Source organism: Euwallacea fornicatus, chromosome 15 (assembly GCF_040115645.1).
Source record: "Euwallacea fornicatus isolate EFF26 chromosome 15, ASM4011564v1, whole genome shotgun sequence".
NCBI lineage: Eukaryota > Metazoa > Arthropoda > Insecta > Coleoptera > Curculionidae > Euwallacea > Euwallacea fornicatus.
In genome coordinates this window covers 3,107,886-3,126,318 of record NC_089555.1, presented here as the reverse complement: position 1 = coordinate 3,126,318, position 18,433 = coordinate 3,107,886, and the positions used below count along the sequence as shown (strand labels likewise).

Below are 18,433 nucleotides of genomic sequence, written 5' to 3'. Positions count from 1 at the left end.
CTGCGGAGCCAACTACCTACGTATCAACGTTCTCCTTCTGCGCTGGCCGCTTGCCGCAACGCTCGTCTCCTAAAGTTGTTCGCCTAGACGAGAGCGCTAGAGATTTGATGGTTCCACGTTAGCCGACCCCGATGACCAACTTCTCTAATCATGATAACGGCGTCAGCCTCCCCCTTTGCGGGGGGCAGACTACCGGTTTTGACGCTAAATTGATCTGTATTTCCTATTACATAATGTCCATCCACTCTAACACTTTCGTGCCCTAAACTATCGACTTTAATGATTCACACTGTGGGTTCGGCTAGTCGACCCCTTACATTGACCGAAATTAGCCCTTCCTAGAAGCAATTTATCGCAATTGAACCGCTTTATGCCTGTGTGAAAGTTTTGTACACCTCGCGTGACATAATTCTACCTTCGAAATTTCATTATTTAATTCTCTTCTGGTGCTGTGGACCTCAAAAATCCCACAGGTATAATAATGGAAACAATTTATTTACTTCTTAAGGTATTCTGCTAAAAGCCCGTCTTGATGCAAAATCATTTACTCTAAAATAACGTTAATGCAACGTCGTAGTTTAAATTTATTATATTAATTTTGCGCCTCGTCTAGTGCCATATTTTCCCGGTGCTCAGAATGGCCGATAAGCCAGCATGGATTTTCTAATAAGGACATCTTTCGTCATTGGGAAAAGCTGTTGCGCAATTGTGACGAGTTTTGTCTGCAATTTTATTGCTTCGTCGTGTCCTTTGAATCTGTTGATTAAACTCTCGCGGGGGTGAGCAACCCTCCGAGCAGTATTTTACCCCAAATCCAAACTATCGATTTGGTGAAAAAAGAGCGACAGTAATAAAAACTGATCAAAAACGAGCATTTCATACTCGAAATTCTCTCATGTAGAGAGGAAGCTGTAAAAACAAAGGGTTGGTGTTCTCCAAATCCGCGATAAAATTCTGGATTTTCCTCGTGGTATTAAAACAACGAACTAGAATCGAGGGCTTCATATAAATGTAAATTTTAGTGCCCAGGTAACTTTTTCCTGGTTACTTAGTTTTTAACCTCGGATTTATTAGTTTGTCGGTCGTAAAAAAGTTTATTTAACTCCTCATATTTTGGGGTGAAAAGCCGACCCTGGCACGGTCGTGCTCTGATTCCCGCCAATCGCCTGATTTGGTGATTCGAAAATTAAAACCTCAGGTGCTAATTGAGCGAAAACCCAACCAGGGGGGCGTGAAATCCACTGACACTCTATCGGCAATTGCTCTTAAATATCACTTTTCGAATTAGGTATTAGTCGTTCCCGAACACTTACCGTTCGATTTCCTAAATTTTTGACTCGACAGTGCAGCAGGACTGGCTTGCCAACTAAACCGGTTATATTGGAATCTACGGAAGTATCGAAGTACGGGCCTGTTCCCGGGGTGGGAAATTCGAGGAGGAAATCTCGGAATTTTTTTGCACTAACACTCTCTTCAGCATCTGAAAAAGAAAGAGAAATTACGTTAAATGTAAAACTCGAATTCTTCCCCTTCAACCAATATTATGTTACCACTTACATACAATTCGTTCATGAAATTGCAATCCTGGTGGATTCATAAGCTATGTCTAGAAAAGAAGTGGAAAGTACAGCCACTCCTTACGTCAAAAGGAGCAATTTTCCGAAAAATATTTGCTTGTTTGCCCCGGAACTGCTCAAGGAAATGCAATGCATTCTTCTCTGCTTCTTATATCCTCCGGAAATGAAATTTCAACTGGGATTATTATATTTTAAATCTTTCCAGTGGCCCCAATGAGTTCTATCCTTATTTGCACAATAAATAGAACTTTTTTGCAAAACTGATTGAATTATCAGAAAATAATTTGATTCTCTCAAATGAGTATCATCAAGTGAAAGTAAACTAACCATAATGAATTAAGAACCAATGGGGATCCGTTCTCTTTACAGATAAGCTAAGATACTGGCTTAGAGGCGTAGAGGTACGCTATATTTGCAGGAAATTGTGAGAGAAACTTTCCATATCGGAGGGGGTTCCATCATGGTCTGGGAAGGAACTTCGTTAAGAAGACGCACCACTTTGCACATCTTCCAAGGTGAAATTGTGAATGGTCGTCGGTACTTAGAGGACATTGTAGAACCTTACGTCATCCCATTTGCAGTAAAGGGAGATCCAAACATTGTTCTTCAACAAGATAATGCGAAACCTGTCCAATTATTAATTCACTACCTTCAGGAGTACAATATCGAAGTTTTGGAGCGGTCACTCAATTCCCCAGAGTGGAGCCCTATAGAACATCTTTGGGATGTTCTTCAGAGAAGTTTGAGAGATTGTCCAGTTGCCGAAAATTTAGATGACTTGGCAGAAATGTGGCAGGAGAATGGAACTATATTCCAAAGTAAATGATTAAAAACCTAATCAACTCTATGCCCAGACGGTGTCAAGAAGTCCAATTAGTCCGAGCCAGATACACTCATTACAAATTTAATTTTTTTATCGAATTTCTCAAGTTGATTTCAATCATACATTTTAGTAAAAAATTAAATACTTGCAATAATTCTGCTCAATTTTAAAAGATAATTCTGATGATATATGCTTATGATCCCCTAAGTAACTGACCATTTGTTAAATTAAAAAAAAAATTAGAATACATTTTATGAGCATTTAGAGATGTGATCCTTAATTCATGTTGACTAGTTTAGGTGGATGACGCAACAGTGAGTGGCCCACATGAAATAACGAATTTAGTTCCGGTACTTTAGAAAACTTCACTTGTTCGGCCGACTGCATCCCACTAGAATCTATTTTTCCTTAAAATGACAAGAGATGACAAGAGTCCTTTACAGCTTTTTACCGCTGTTTATCAGCAATTTGTAAACAGCGACAGATGTATGATCCAAAATAGCATTGTCACAGTGCCTTGAGTACAGTTGCGATAAGGGTGGATGGGGGGTGGGGGTACAATTCCATATTGCAATAGCGAATCAATATTCAGTTTCTGCGCAATTTTTATATTTTTTTAAATTTTCTCTCACGTTTTATCACTACTTTCCACTTTTAATAATCATTAAAAAACTTTCAGATCCTTCAGCCACATCGTTAGAACATATTTCAATCAGCTGTGAGGGGAAATACTACAATGCGCCCTAAATTTGAAACTTACTTTACTTGCTCTAAGTGAATTTGCGCTTGAGCCTGAAATTGAAAATTTCCGTATCAAAAATAGAAATTTTCATAAGTGACAGATGCCATCCACATGCCAAGCCCTGGTCCATTCAGTCCAGGTCGTATTAAATCAATCACAACGGATTCAAAATGAAACATTTACGATAAACAATTCATTAATGGGGGAACTTAATGAATGGTTTTGTACCCACTCACAGAACTTGTTAGTACTCAGTCGATGGAAAATAAATTAAACATGTCTAAATTCGCTTCAATCCTATAAACTTCTCTTCAGCTTCATCCAGAGTGAACTTGTTTTAGTCCTGCGAAATTTCCGGTACAGAGAACGATACAAAACTGAAAGTAGTTTACTGGCAAAACTACAACTCAAGGGAAATAAATTGCTTAACACCGAATTACTGTTTGGCCGGTCTAAAGCAACCATTAATTTCCCGCAGATTTTAATATTTTGCCGGAAAATTACGAAACAAAAATAGAGGCAAATCAAAGTTGTGAAATTGGCCTTGCATGATAGTTTTTGGCATCTTAAAGGGTCTAAATTAGTGGAACGTTCCGTGCATCCAAAGAGAAACACGCGATTTCCAGGATGGAATCCAGTTGGTGTCCCGTTCCCCTCGACGAAAAGAAATATTAGTTGGGTCTTACCGCTCCTATAAAATTTGTATGTGTTTTATCAGGGTGCTACCAGGCATCGAATTTTCTTTAATCAACTAAATGTATTTCTTAGAACTGCTACGTTATTTCAGGGAAATTATAGAAGTAGTGCAAGCCGGGCCTGGTGTTTGAATTGAGTGCATTAAATCGTGCAGAGCTAATTGCCTTTTATTTATTAAGCGTGGAAAAGTGTATACTTTGTTCATTTACAGGCAGTGCTTCCTTCGCAATGTATTTTCATGGCTTTTATATATTTGCCTGATTCAGGTACCTTACATTAGGTTAGTTCAGGTTAGTTAAAGTTCAGCTCCTATACTTCTAACCGTCATTTCTCTGGGACTCCCCTCTTTCTTCATTGCCACTTTCAGAAGCGTTTCGCGAGATTTCGGTTACAGCCTTTTGAACCAGTCTGGCCGCCCCTCTATCTCCGAAAAAGAAGTTTAAAACAAATGTCAATGACATAATATACAGGAGGCAATATGGGGTGTTTCAATGGCTTATGTTTCAAATGAAAAATAAATTGATTATACAGGGAGTCTCAAAAATCTGTACGAAAGTCTTTCACAGAGTTCTAACGCGAAAACATAACGATTTACCCCAATTTACTTTAGTTCAAAGCTGGACGGTTTTCAAAATACAGGATGTCAAAGTGGAAAAAAAAGAAAAAAATTAATTACTTCATTTGTAATGGTATTACTTGAACAAAATGTCGCATCAGAGTTTTTTTTTGAGGACGAGAAATCATAACTCGTTTACATTTACGCTACACGTCGTAGAGGGCGCGTTTTAAAGGGCCATAACTTCTTTATCACCCGGTATAAAAATTTTTATATGTAAATGCGTATTTTGCTGCATGTTCTACGAGAAAAAGGCATGTTGGTACAAATTCCTACGGCCATTCCATGTTGAGATATTTGAACTTTAAAGTTCGCTGTACGTCTTGAAAAAAAAACTTTAAAGTGCATATTTATTCGTACAGTTGAAACGAAAAAATAAAAATATTAAATTAATTTTCAATTCTTATTATTTTTTTAAATATTCATATGTTTTTTAGACTGTACCAATTTTTTGTAATTTATTTCACTGCATTGTACGAATTTGCTTTAAAATTATTTTTCATGACATGCAGCGAACTTTAAACTTCAAATAACTGAAGATGCCCGTAGTAACTTGTAACAAGATACTTTTTATTCATAAAACATGTAGGAAAACACAAATTCAGTCATAAATACATTTCATACCGGATGTTAAAAAAGTTATGCCCCTTTAAAGAGAGTTCGCCCAGCGCTGACGGCACCCTCTACAAAGTGCATAGAAAACGTAAACGGATTCTGATTTCTCGCCCTTAAAACACCCCCCGTGGTCGTTTTGTTTAAATAGTGCCATTACAAACTGAGTAGTTAATAGTTTTTCTTTTTCCAATTGTCATTTTGTCGTTTCGTGTTTTTAAAACTCTTCACTTTTAGACTGGGATAAGCTGAGTTAAATCGTTATGTTTTCTCGTCAGAAATTTGTAGAAGAATTTTGTACAGTTCTTTTAGAGACACCCTGTATATATTTTTATAAAGTGCTGAAGGCGGAAGTATGAAGGATAGTATTAGTGCTGTACTAAAGCCTGTTACACCTGGCCATAAACTACAGTGCGTGAACAAAACTGCAGTCTGTATTACTGTAGCAAGTAAAGAATTGTAGTACATGTACGTTCCGAAGTTGCTGTTAAAACGACTTTCCACTAGACCCCTCGATTTGCTCTTCTTTTCTTTGAATGCATTTGCAATAAACTCGATTCTCTATAAACAAGAGTATAAAGGCAAATTACTACAATTAGATTCGAGACCGTTTTTGCAATTAACCCGATCTGAAGTTAAAAATGCAATTACTACCTAAAGTTAAATAGCCGGAATACTGAACAGGTATTTGAAATCTATTACAGAAGTCGTTTATTGTTGGTTTAATTGAGGATTTGATTTATTTTTCGAGCATATCTCGATATGCTCGCAAAGAAGCACTTCAGTCCCCTCGACACACAATACGTTCTCCCGTATTCGGAAAGGTTTTTGGACATTTATTCGATGGCAACAAATGTATTCATATTATTTCCGTGTACGAGATAAGAATAGAGGAAAAGTATGTCAAAATCCGAATTGGTAACACGCTCCTCGGGAGCAGAAAGTCGAACTGATATGAGAAACTTTTCCCACCAAGGAATAGTTTACATCATTTTATTTTTACTTTCTTGAGAAGTTTGTAGTACGGGGACATGATAGGGAATATCGAATATTTTACTTTGTTCGTGACTATATAAAGTTCGCGTCTTCGAGCATTTAAAGTGCTACTTTACGTACGTCGAAGGATGAAACACACATCGCACGGCTTCCGGGCCACCTAACAGGATTATTCAGACCATAAAGCTTCAAAGAAAAAATAAATTTACTTTTTATAAACCAACGTCTAAAGGTGCACGTCTGAAGAATAAAAAAGGGTCGACACTGAGATCCGAATACAGATTTGGACGGTCTTTTGAGTTTAAAAGGGCCATGCGAAACCTTGTTTGAGCTTTCGAGCAAAGGAGTATCGGAGATAGGGCGATTTCTTCTGGGAAAATAATTTCGGGCTTGATTTATCATTTTCTCTCTAGTGAGTGACGGGGTTCCAAGGCAATTTTGACTGGAGTACAAGATATATGATGCATATTACAGTACTAAAACGCTTCATGCCTATCTGGCGCATAATGGTCACGTTTATGCTGTTGCAGTGTCATATATTACAAACTCAAATGGCTATAAGTCTGCCCTGAGGGCGGGCCTTGCGTCTGAACTTCCGAACAATGGGGCCACATCTGATACAGCAAAATGAGCCTTTTGAAAACAATATCCGGGCCACATACACTTACTTAAAACCCTTTTAAGTACGTTCCGTTTCCCTTCAACTAAATCACTTAGCATTTCACATTCATTTCGAATTTCCTCTCGTCGAGCTCATACAAAACGAGAATCGGAGGACTATATTGTTCGCATCTCGTAAAGAAAATTAAATGAAGTCAAAGCTAACTTCGTTACATTTACGCCACAGCAGTAAAATTGAGATTCAACGTGGAAGACATTAAAAAGCAGGTCTCGAACGAGGCGAGTGCAAAAGGTCTCCGAAATGAGGGGGAAGATTAGAATTTTAAAGAAAAAATAGTCCACGTTTGGGTAGATACTAAAGCTCCTTAAGCTGCAATAAGCTTTTGGGGGAATGTGTCTGTCCATTGAACTTCGAGCGATTCAAATTCTCTGCAAAATCTCTCGTAACTTAGAAAACACATATTTAATTATCCACGTACAATGTCTCGTTGTCTAATAAGGGAACTCCTCCTTTAATACCATGATCATTATTTACCTCCATGAAGTTGTGCAATGAAGTCGTAAGTTTTATCTCTATTAAACGGATAAATTAAAGAGAATTCTGGAAGTCTTCTTGGAATCACAAACTGCATAGACACATCAGAAATGTCCCGAATTCCCTGGTTAACCTGAATTAACCTAAACATAAATAAATCTAATATTAAACTATGTGCTTTATTGTATCAAAGGCTCAAGGCTGCTTGTTTTATCTGAGCTTGTGGTAAATTAGGAAACTAATTTCGTTTCTAACGCGCTTCAAGAAATCCACTCTTTCATTTCCAATTAAAAGTTGCGCTCTAGAAGGGCTTTGACGAAAGTGCATTTATATTTAACAACTTCAAGGCAAAATACTAAATTAAATCGAGTTTTTGTTGTGTTCCAGTTGGGCCTGTCAAAAATCGGACTCGTTCCTCTTGACTAATTGGACAAACTTAAGCGGAAACCGATTGGCACATGAACAAATCGCTCTCCGAATTCCGTACATCTGTCTCAAGAGCTGCAAGAGACGTTGACTAATTAGAAAAGTTCAGACATAATTTTACATTGTAGTTTTTCTGGATCAGTGGGGTCGACCGCCATTACTGGGTCATTTATTAAGGGCTTTTTGACTTCGATTTGTTTCAGACGTCTCCTTTTTTCGACCACTCCAATTTAGATAAGGGGCATTAGGTCACCCTTGACAATTATTTAATAGCTTCGCATTGAAAGTAGAGGAAAAAAACTACCTCTAAGGCAATCGCTCTACAGGTTGCTGAGATATCATCACTGAAAAACAAACAAAAAGTAGGTGCATCCTCCCTTTGGGAACTGTTCGAATTTTTGACGTGTCCTTGCTGGCCGAACGCCTTGAAATGCCAGGGACCCCCGATCACAACCGGATGGCCGGATGCTCCGGCAGGACTTTGCGGTCCGAGAGTCCGGAGTTCTATAAGATCCGGCGAACCTGGGAAAACGCTGCATTGAGAAAAAACATTTTTGATTTGAAAGCCCTTGCTACTTCAGCAAATTAATTTGCATATTGCTGGAAATAAAATCGGTACTTTGCGGGACCTACAAAACGGAAAAAGCCCGAAGAGAGAGACTCCATCGAAATAAATTTGGAGATTAAATGTTCCGGATCCATTTTCCTTAAATAAAAGTGCTCGTCCTGATTTGAATGAGTCCATTCCGTTTTATACTCAGAAATCCGGCAGGTTAAACATGGGAAATCTCTGTAAGGAGCGAAATCCTCCCTCTCGACGGGGAGGTTGAATAATGCCCTTTCAGGGCCAGATGTAAATCGTATATGCAATGGTATATAAAAAAGGTTAATTTTTAAGCATTCCATTAAGGGTAACAAAATACTGAGTCGTAAAAGCAATTCGCGTCTCGGCTTATCTGGGAAATGAAAGAGACTGAAAACGAAGAAAATGAATCCTTCTGCAACAAATACCAAAGGAGCTTTTTAAAACTTTCTCGAGGATTTTTAGTCGCATGTTAAGCCCTCCCTGAATAATTTAAAGCAGGCGAAGACGTCTTTTTAGTTTTCTAGTTGTTCTCAAGTTTCAGGTCGGAATGATTTAACTATCAACTGAAGAAGTTTGTCTCCCCAGTCGATACTTAATGTAATCATATCCTGGAAAGCTGCATTTTCTCGCATGATACAATTTGCGTTAAAAAGATGAAGGAAACTGAAAGCCTTGTGAAAACAAATTTCAGATACCGACTGGGGACAAACTTACTTGCATTTGGTGGCTCCTGCATCATGTATAAGCTAAGTGCTCAGGAAGAGGAGGAGGAAAAGAGGTAGTCATCGCATCGTTTAAAATATTCACGGTGAGCTTAAGAGGCGGCTAAAAATCGTCTGAAAACTTTAAAAAGCCTGTGAGATATTTGTGTTTCAAATACGAGCTTTAAAGTCGCAGTTCGCGACAACTCACCCGGAGAATTTTAAACTTTTATTGCGGCCGGAAATCGACAGAATTTACCTGATAAAGGAACAACGATAAAAGGAGGAAAATTGCCTCGATCCGGGGATTAAACTATACAACCTCTGAAACAATGTTCGGTTATCGTGTTTCCACAAAATAAATCATTTACTCGGCGAATGAGCACAAATACTTGGCGTCTTTTCAACGTGAAGGGTTTTTATTAAGCGACTAAGGGCCAAAGTGCGAGGCGCAACGTGCAATAGATCAATGCAGTTCAGACACAAAGGTCTGATTAAAAATAGAGTCGACGGGGTGCGGCTAATGAACGAGTACTTCTTTCCCACTTGCATACAGAGCGTTTCAACGGCACGTTATGTCGATAGTAGTTTGTTTCAGGGTCAATGTCAAAAAGTCTGTGTCAGTGTCAATATCACGAATGGCCGTGTCACTGTCATTGTCACAATGTCTGTGCCAGTGTCAACGTCACAATGACGTAACACTGCAGCAAGTTGTTTTCCGCGTACATGTTCGAGAGTGGAACTCCAGAAGTCCATATCCGGAGGACTCGCATTGTCCATGTTCTATTGTGGAAACCTGGAACTCCATGTCCGATCGAGAATCCATGTTCGATTAAAGAATATATATTTTTTAAGCTTGCACGAAAGAGTTTCATAAATTCCAGTAGCTGAAAACAATCCATCTCTTGTAAAATTATTGGAACGAATAAAACGCCAATCCTTAGAACAAACTCATATACCATTTAAAGGCCGTAAAATATTGCAGTTTTACGTGTCCAATATCCCCTGTTTCCTCAAAGTACCGAATGTAAGACAAAGGGATTCTCATTTAATGGGATACGACTAACTATCCTCACGTTCCTAATCTAATATTGGTATTTAAATTCCGGCAAATGGCCCCGTCACGGAGCTCTAACTTTTGAAATTATTTCTTCTTAATATCCCTGGAAGTAATTAACTTGTTCTCGAATAATTGACTTGTCCTTTTGCAGGTTGTACTCGGGAAATTAGTTAGACAATCACAGAGAGCGATGTCAATGAATCAATTAGCACTGAATAATACCAGATAATTGCATCTGAAATTGGTGCTTGTGAGATATTGATCATACACCAAACAAAAGATTTCCTAAATTTTCGTAACCAAAACTGGGAGGTTTGGTACTGGTTGAAAGGCAAGGGCGCAGCTCGACTCTTAAGGGACCAAGAAATCGATAAAAAATCTCAACATTACATTTACCATTTCTTTCTTAAAAAAAAAACACCGGGTGGCTTCCGGTGAATACTAGAGATGTTCTAACCTAAACCATACGGTTACATATCTCGGTTAAACACTGTGGTGCGAATAGTTTCTGACGACCCTGAAAAAGTTGTGTAGAAAAGTTATCAACAGCTGGGCATCATTTTAAAAATTTCGTTGTCGTTAACAAAAAACGTTGGAACGCCTCTGACACTTTGAGAATTATTTAGGAACTTTGGAGCTTTTTAATATAAACTCTGAGCTTTCTAACTCGGATAAACACAGTGTCGGGGATAAACCTAGATCGATCACCTGAGACACACTGTATATGCCGAACCTAAAAGTTAATATATCAATCTTCATCGGGCATCCATTTTCGAATCTCTGGGCGGATTTTATTGTTTGAAATGTGTCTTTTTCCAGTGCCTTTCAGCCATTAGAGTTTAATACTATATGGGATCCTGAGGATATATGGCATCCTTTAATATTAATGTTTCGTTCGAAATGAGGCTAAAGTATTGTGCAACTCCCGGCCCTCATGGCTCTATTATTGAAACTCCCATGGAAAAATAGGTTCTGAAATTTAATTCGTTCCAGATTGGCAGATTTGCAGCATAATCCCATCAGGCAGCCTGGAAACGGCCAACAAATTGCCGTTGGCTAAGTGGATATGTATTAAAAGGGATGTTTTAAATACATTAGTTAGGCCTAGAGGATTATTCGGTATTAGGGCGGATTTCCGAATTAAACCCTTTCAAGTCAGCTTTGATGTGGCGTGTCCCCCGAGTTAGCAGAGATTTTTCAGCAGTTTCGCGAGCGTATTGAAGTTCTAAGGTGTAACCAGATTAATTACCTTAACGAATTTCCTGAGAGTGAAAGTTTAGAACTAAAAAGTCAGCCGTGTTTTCCTCGTTCGACTGCGAAAACCAGGACGTAACATAAGCCTTTAACTTTTCTAATTAGTCAATGTCATTAGCAGCGTTTTGGACAGATATATACACTGAATCCGGAAAGGCGATTTATTCCAGTGTCTGCACATTTCCAAGAAACTTTTCCCGATTAGTTAGCAAATAAGTGCACCTTAACTTTTGACAGTACTCTACAGAATCCGTATATTAAATAGATTTATTGCAAAACTTCAATTTTAAAACTTGCAACTGGAAAAACAGGAAACCCTGGCAAAGCTCGTTGTTTGTTAGCTAATATCGCTTTGATAAAGCTTGAGCTTTTTAACGGGTTTCGCTGATGGTCGATATGTTTCTGGGCCTCGTACATCATCAAACTTGACAGCCCGCTATTCCGTTTTAAATATTTTCCCTCAACTTCCGAATTGTATGAGGGAGTTTCCAGCATAAGCAGCTTTAAGTCAATATTTAGATAGAAGGAAACTCTCGTACTTCTGGATGTTCCCGGATGAAATTGTATTTGCCCTATGTGATGCCTCACAATGTTACTGCATTTGTTTTAAGCTATGTGCAAATCGCTGAACTAACAGTTTTCGTATACGGAGTGTCCGGAGCATAAAAGGTACGAAAATCTGGCGATCATGCTGGCCAACGGATATCTCCATCCAGAGAAATGAACTGTCAAAAATAACTTAATACAAAAACCTACAGATGTTCTTTTGAAGGCGCTTTTTATAATTTATCGTAACAGGAATAAGTTTGTCCCACTTTAGCAGACTTTGCACCATTTTTCACGGTCACCTATATCTATAGGGTGTCCGTTTCAATGAGACTATTATTAGAAATCTTGCTTAGCTCTCAGATTTGTCGCAATTCATAAGCAGCAAGTGACTAATAAAACCTTCCTGACCTGAAAGTTTCCGTTTCAGGAATTAGAGCTCTCTCATATTCTTTTACGGAGGTACAATAAATCTGTAAAATCTATCGAATCAAAAGCTGGCTGCAGCACTGCATAAAACGATTTTAAATGTATTCGACAAACTTTCATAGGTAAACTTTCGAAATTCACTTAAGAGTTTGTAGCTTTGCTGATCTCGGGATCAATCAGATTCCTTTTCGTTTTACCAAAATGCGCATTTTTGTATATTTTTGTGTTTGCGGGAATCAGGAATTTTACGATCCAGGTGCTTGATGCAATACCCCGGTTTCGCAACATTTTACTTCTATACTTTAAATGCTCAGAACGTAAACAAAGAGCACAGCGGCAGGAGTAAACGTGGAGAGCAACATGGCGCACATAAAAGGGATGTTTCTTTCATTTTATTTCTTGCAATTCATTGGACACTGCAGGATATGGATTCTATATTCCCGTCTACCGTACTCTTGTCGGAGCACCGTGTTCCCGAGGCTGTCTCGAGGGGTAGTGTCCTGGCTCTATGCGGTCAGATAAATAGTTCGTCCAGAGAATCTCTTTATGAAACGCTAATATTTAAATTAACTGGCATTAACGCTGATATTAACACGTTACAGATTTTTCCGAGCTTTTTAACGTGTTTGTTTGGGCACTGTCACACCTAATTTCAGAGAAAATCCAAGTCATCGCGGCAGGAGAGATGAATGTAAATTCCTTTCGAGCAATCACAAGTTTAAAAATTAAATTAAACGATGCATTGATTTAGTTTGACTTCCCATTTATTACCGACTTCTATGCGAGTAGTAATACTGTTGAGATAGCTTTTTAGTTAACTTTCAGAACAATATCAACTGTTGGACTTGGTTTAGCTGAGCATGAAGCCATATTTTCGGAAGTAACTTTAACTGAAAAGCCCAAAAAGCCATCAGTTAGAACATGTTTTCGGGGCCTTACTGACAGGGAGACTCACCGACAAAACCACGGTTCTATGAAAGTTTAAAAAGAATTTACTTTGCATTAATTAATTCTGCTGAATTTAATGACAAAATCAGTAAATTTGAAAATGAGCTACGAGAATTCACGAAGCTGCTTTCACTGGAAGGACTTTGGCGTGCGGTATCTACACCGTTGATCTGCATTTGAGCCACTAAACATTTTTTATTCAATACAAAAATTGCTACTCGACCATCATTTTTAATTTGGACCGGAAATGCGTCAGAATATTTGGAACCAGTACGCGCAAACGCAAACTTGTATCGTTGTCATCCATCATGCCGTCCCAGAACCACCACCGGAAATTCTAAAATAATCCCAAAGATTTAAACGCGAATTTTTAGTATAAAAATTCGTAGTCTCTACGACTAAATTTGGAATATTTCGTACAAATCTAGGCAGTGCGTGTGTAAGTGAGTTTGTGCTGCTTACAATAAGTTTTAAGGGTAAGTTATATTTGTGGATCTTAGAGAAGCCATTGAAATCAGGTGTTCTACCTATTTCGAGGTATTATTTTGTACCTTTCAATACCTTTGAAGCTACTTTGATAGCGTTTGAGCGTTTAGTAAAGGTTGAACGTTATTTTTAAGTAAGAATTACGTGCTATGTGTGTCATCACTAGTTGTCTGTGAGGTCTTGCTCCTATACTGAAAAAAATTAAAAAGCAAATTATTGAAAAACAATGTTGAATGGCACATTTGTTTATCAATGGTGTTATAAAAACTGAATTTGTTATCCACAGTCAGTCACATACATATGTAAATCTACGTACAACTAGCAAACTCGTATTATTGTATTTCATAGTTCGAATAATGATCCAAAAATGTTTTCAAGTACATTGTGAAACGCTCCCATAAATGATCATTATCGGTAATTAAAAAATTTGGGTTTCGACTAATACGTCGGAAGAAAAAAAATTAATATCAAATTTTCCGATCTCACAAAAGAGAACATACAGCAAAAATACCACAAAGAGTACATATTTTTTTGGGCTTTATGGATTTTTATCGCAAAAATACGCACAAATGATATTTTAGTCTAGTGTAAAGTTTTCAATGAAATACATCAAATCGAATTTTGAATTTGTATCATTATGGTTTGAAGAGAAATTGTAAAGGAAATTAGAGAACTAATAGTTTCATTACGAACCGAAGGAAAATCTTAAGTTGACATAGCAAAAATTGTTAAGTTAGTTCATCCTACGATGCACACCATTAAAAAAAACTTTAAATTTACCAAATTTAATTAATAATGAACTCAGATTTGGACGTCCTAAAAAAATAACACCGCGCGATATTCGCGCTATTAGGAAAATTGCATTGAACCCTAAAGTTATTATTTCGAAATTTGCTGATCTAATTCGTAGGGAAACTGGTAAGCATGTTAGTACTGAAACTATAAAAAGAGTTCTTAGATCCAAGGAATTTCATAGTAAAGTTCCTAGGGAAAAACCCCTGTTGTCTCAGTTAAATAAAAGAAAACGCCTAGAATTTGCGAGCAAGTATTTAGAAAAGGGACTTCAGTATTGAAGTTCGGTCTTGCTTACCGATGAAAGCAAGTACAATATTTCTGGTTCTGATGAAAAAGGAAAAATATTGCGAAAAACTAATGAAACGCTGAAACCTGAAACCTTGTTACCCACAATCAAGCATGGCGGAGATAACGTAGTGATATGGGGCTCAATGTCTGCAGCTGGTGTGGGAAATTAAATTTTTGTTGAAGGTGTAATGGATCATCGGAAGTATCTCCAAATATCTTCAGTTGAACCTTTGGAATTCGAAAACTAATGAATATACCAACAAAAGAACGATCGCAAAACCCAACGCCCTGGTTGTCTACGAATGGCTCCTTTGTAACGTGCCCAAACAACATCATTCTCTCCCACAGTCGCCAGACATGAACTCTATCAAATACATATGGGACAAATTAGAGTGAAAGGTGTGAAATTACGAAATTTCATGGAAATAATCGCTAAAAATAGCATTAACTTCTGCTTGGGGTGAAATTATCCCAGATATTACAAGAAATTTGGTTTCATCCATGCTCGGAAAGTTCTAAACAATTGTAGATGCAAAACGTGGACCAATAAAATATTAATTTATTTTTTTATTGTTTTTTTTTCTAAGTATAATAAAATTTATTTGTTGTATGTTCACCTTTGTCACATGGAAACTTTTTATGTTAATTTTTTTCCCTTCAACCCATTAACTGAAGCCAAAATTTTCATTTACCAATAATGACTATTTATGAGAAGGTTTCAATATATTAAAAAATATTTTTTGGATCATGATTGTAACTATGAAATAATAAGAGTTTACTAGGTGTATGTAGAGTTATGTGATCGACGACTGTATACTTCTGAGCTGGATTTGAGCCACTGTAGTTTTGTTGTCGAGGACGGAAGTCACAGCAGAATCGTCATTTTAAGGTTGGTCGAGAGTTGTTTGACGCATCTGACTGCCTTGAAGCTGTACGCGCAAACGCAAACTTATGTTGTTCTCGACCTTCATGGCTTTCCATAGCCACCTTTGGCAAAAATGCCAGTATAATCTAATGTTTATCAACAGTATTCATGACTTTAATGTTTCTAAAAAATGGGCTGAAGTTTTGATGTATTACTCTGTATTTCCTATGACTGAATTTAGAATATTTAGCAAAAATCTAGACCGTGTGTATAGTGATGTTATCCTGCGAACAACTGGTTTTAAGGGTGAGTTATTTTTCGGGCCCTTGGTGTGTTTTACCTGACGTAAACTTTTAGTTTGCACTTTTCTATATTTCTGAAATTGCTCGAATGCTATTGGGTTGTTCGATAATTAATGACGTATTTTTTATGTTTTTTCAAAGTGAACATACTTATATTAATAAGAAATATTAATAAATGACGTAGTGGCCATCTTGGTGGATGACCTATTGCCATCTTTCGGTAAGTTGGAAAATTCCGCGTTCGGAAAAGCTTTGGTTTTTAGAAGTAAAAAATTGATTTAACTCATTTTTAACGACTTGATCAGAATCGAAATTTTTACCATTTAAATGATTTTGAAGAGAACGAAACAAATAATAATCTGATGGCGCCAAGTCAGGGCTATATGGTGGATGAGGTATCAGTTCTCAATTTAGTTCCAATAATTTTTGACGCGTTATTAAAGACGTATGGGGTCTAGCGTTATCATGATGGAACAGTACCCCTTTGCGGTTGGCGAGTTCAGGACGTTTTCTTTTGATTTCTTCGTTCAATTTCGATAGCTGACGACAGTGAACATTCGAATCAATAGTTTGGTTTATCGGAAGCAGTTCAAAATAAAGAATACCCTTGTAGTCTCACCACACAGATAGCAAAATCTTCTTTTGATGAATATCGGCTTTGGACGTCGATTACGCAGGTTTATCTTGTTTGGTCCATGATCGTTTTCGGACTACGTTATCGTAGACAATCCATTTTTCATCGCCCGTTTTGACTCTTTTTAGAAGTGGGTCGTTTTGGTTACGATTCAGCAAAGAATCGCATATCTTAATGCGTTGGGTGAGGTGAATTTCCTTCAATCCGTGAGGAACCCAAACACCCAATTTGCTAACGTATCCAAGCTTTTTTAAATGCAGAGAAACGGTTGAATTCGATATGTTCAACTTTTCTGCTATCCCTCGAGTTGTCATACGCCGATTAGTTTCGATTAAGGCCTTTATTTTATCGTTATCAATGGTGATGGGGCGTCCAGTGTGTGGTGCATCTTGGACATTAAAATTTCCGGAACGAGAGCGAGAAAACCAACGCTGGCACTGGCGTTCAGTGAGGCAGTTCTCACCAAAAACTTCACACAATTTCTTCTGAGCTTGTACTGCACTTTTGCCCTTTCGAAAGTAAAATAATAAAATGTGTCGATAATGCTCACGTTGATTGTCCATCTTCAACTTAAATTTTAAACAACTTCTTGTTTACTAATCACGTTCAATTTTCGATCGAAAAACATCTAAAACATAACCTTTAAAATGGCATATAAGCGACAAGATCACTATTACTCGGTGTAAAAAAGGGGAGTTACTTTTAATTATTTCCCCTTTTTTTAATATAAACTAGGTGATTCTTTGTTAAAACTTGTATATATTTTATTGCTTATTAACAGAGTCGCACACGTACAACTTGATTGTGACGACACTAAAGAAAGAGAAGCATCAACTGTCTTTCCAGCCTTAAGTATAAAAAAAACCGGACACTATCCATGGGCGTACCCTGACTAGAGAACAATAAAAACTATTTGGCATAGCATAAACGCAGTTATCGTGCAGGATTTCATTCCTTGTAAAAGGTTCCGACTCCAGACGCAAACACTGCTCTTTTAAAGTCAAAGGGAATACCGCTGGGAAAATTCCTGCCGACAGGGCACCTTATGCTTAATCTTCAAGGGCAGCCTTATGGATCTATCCTCCACGATAATGCTAGTCATAAGCGTAACACAGGGAATACATCACCCTGGCCTACCTCATGACAAATTAAAATAATAATGATAATAATAGTAAATATTAGGTCGTGTAGTGTGAAATGAGTAGATTCTCGAAATGCCACATTCAACTGCGAATAACTTCACTCTAAATCTATATTTGGACTTGACTTTTTTATGTGGAAAAGGCACATTCTTCCTCTTTCGATCAGAGTTTAAAGTGTTAAAAATTATTGAAAACTTTTATTTTTATAAAAATTTTTTTGCATCCATGCAAAATAGTGAAATTCGTGTGTTAATGAAATATGAGTTCCACTGTGGAACCACAACAGCTCAGACGGCTCGCAATATTAATGATGTATTTGGTACTGAAGTCACTTCACAGCAAACAGTATCTCGTTGGTACATGAAATTTCGTTCTGGCAATTTTGACCCAACAAATGAACCACGTGGACGACCTGAAACTCATGTGGATAACGATCATCTGAAAGCCTTTGGTAGAAGCGAATCCACGTCAAAGTGCGTTCGAATTTTCGTTAATATTCAGTGTAACCAAAAAAACAATATTGACTCATTTGGCTGAAATTGGTGAAGTGAAGAAGCTGGACAAGTGGGTACCGCATGAGTTGAACGTCATACAGAAAGAACGACGTCTCGAAGCTTGTGTTTCTTTGTTGTACCGGTATAATAGCGGTCCATTTTTGAATCGGATTGTTACTTGTGATGAGAAATGGATCCTATATGACAATACCAGACGTTCATCGCAGTGGTCAGATCAAGATGAACCACCAAAACATTG

General features: G+C 37.6%; 2 protein-coding genes across 3 annotated transcripts in view; one reads left to right on the top strand and one right to left on the bottom strand.

Annotated features, from left to right (window-relative positions):
- Positions 1 to 18,433, bottom strand: part of LOC136343730 (zwei Ig domain protein zig-8-like) — a 78,006-nt gene that overhangs the window by 31,499 nt on the left and 28,074 nt on the right. For both annotated transcript variants that reach the window (XM_066290645.1, XM_066290646.1), the window contains exon 3: positions 1,314 to 1,480. In XM_066290645.1, the coding sequence (XP_066146742.1) occupies positions 1,314 to 1,480 (167 nt within the window). The remainder of the gene's footprint in view (positions 1 to 1,313; positions 1,481 to 18,433) is intronic.
- LOC136343739 (uncharacterized) overlaps positions 15,755 to 18,433 on the top strand; it is a 70,252-nt gene continuing 67,573 nt past the window's right edge. Inside the window, exon 1 of the mRNA XM_066290663.1 lies at positions 15,755 to 15,908. Within this exon, the coding sequence (XP_066146760.1) occupies positions 15,879 to 15,908 (30 nt within the window). The 5' untranslated portion in view covers positions 15,755 to 15,878. The remainder of the gene's footprint in view (positions 15,909 to 18,433) is intronic.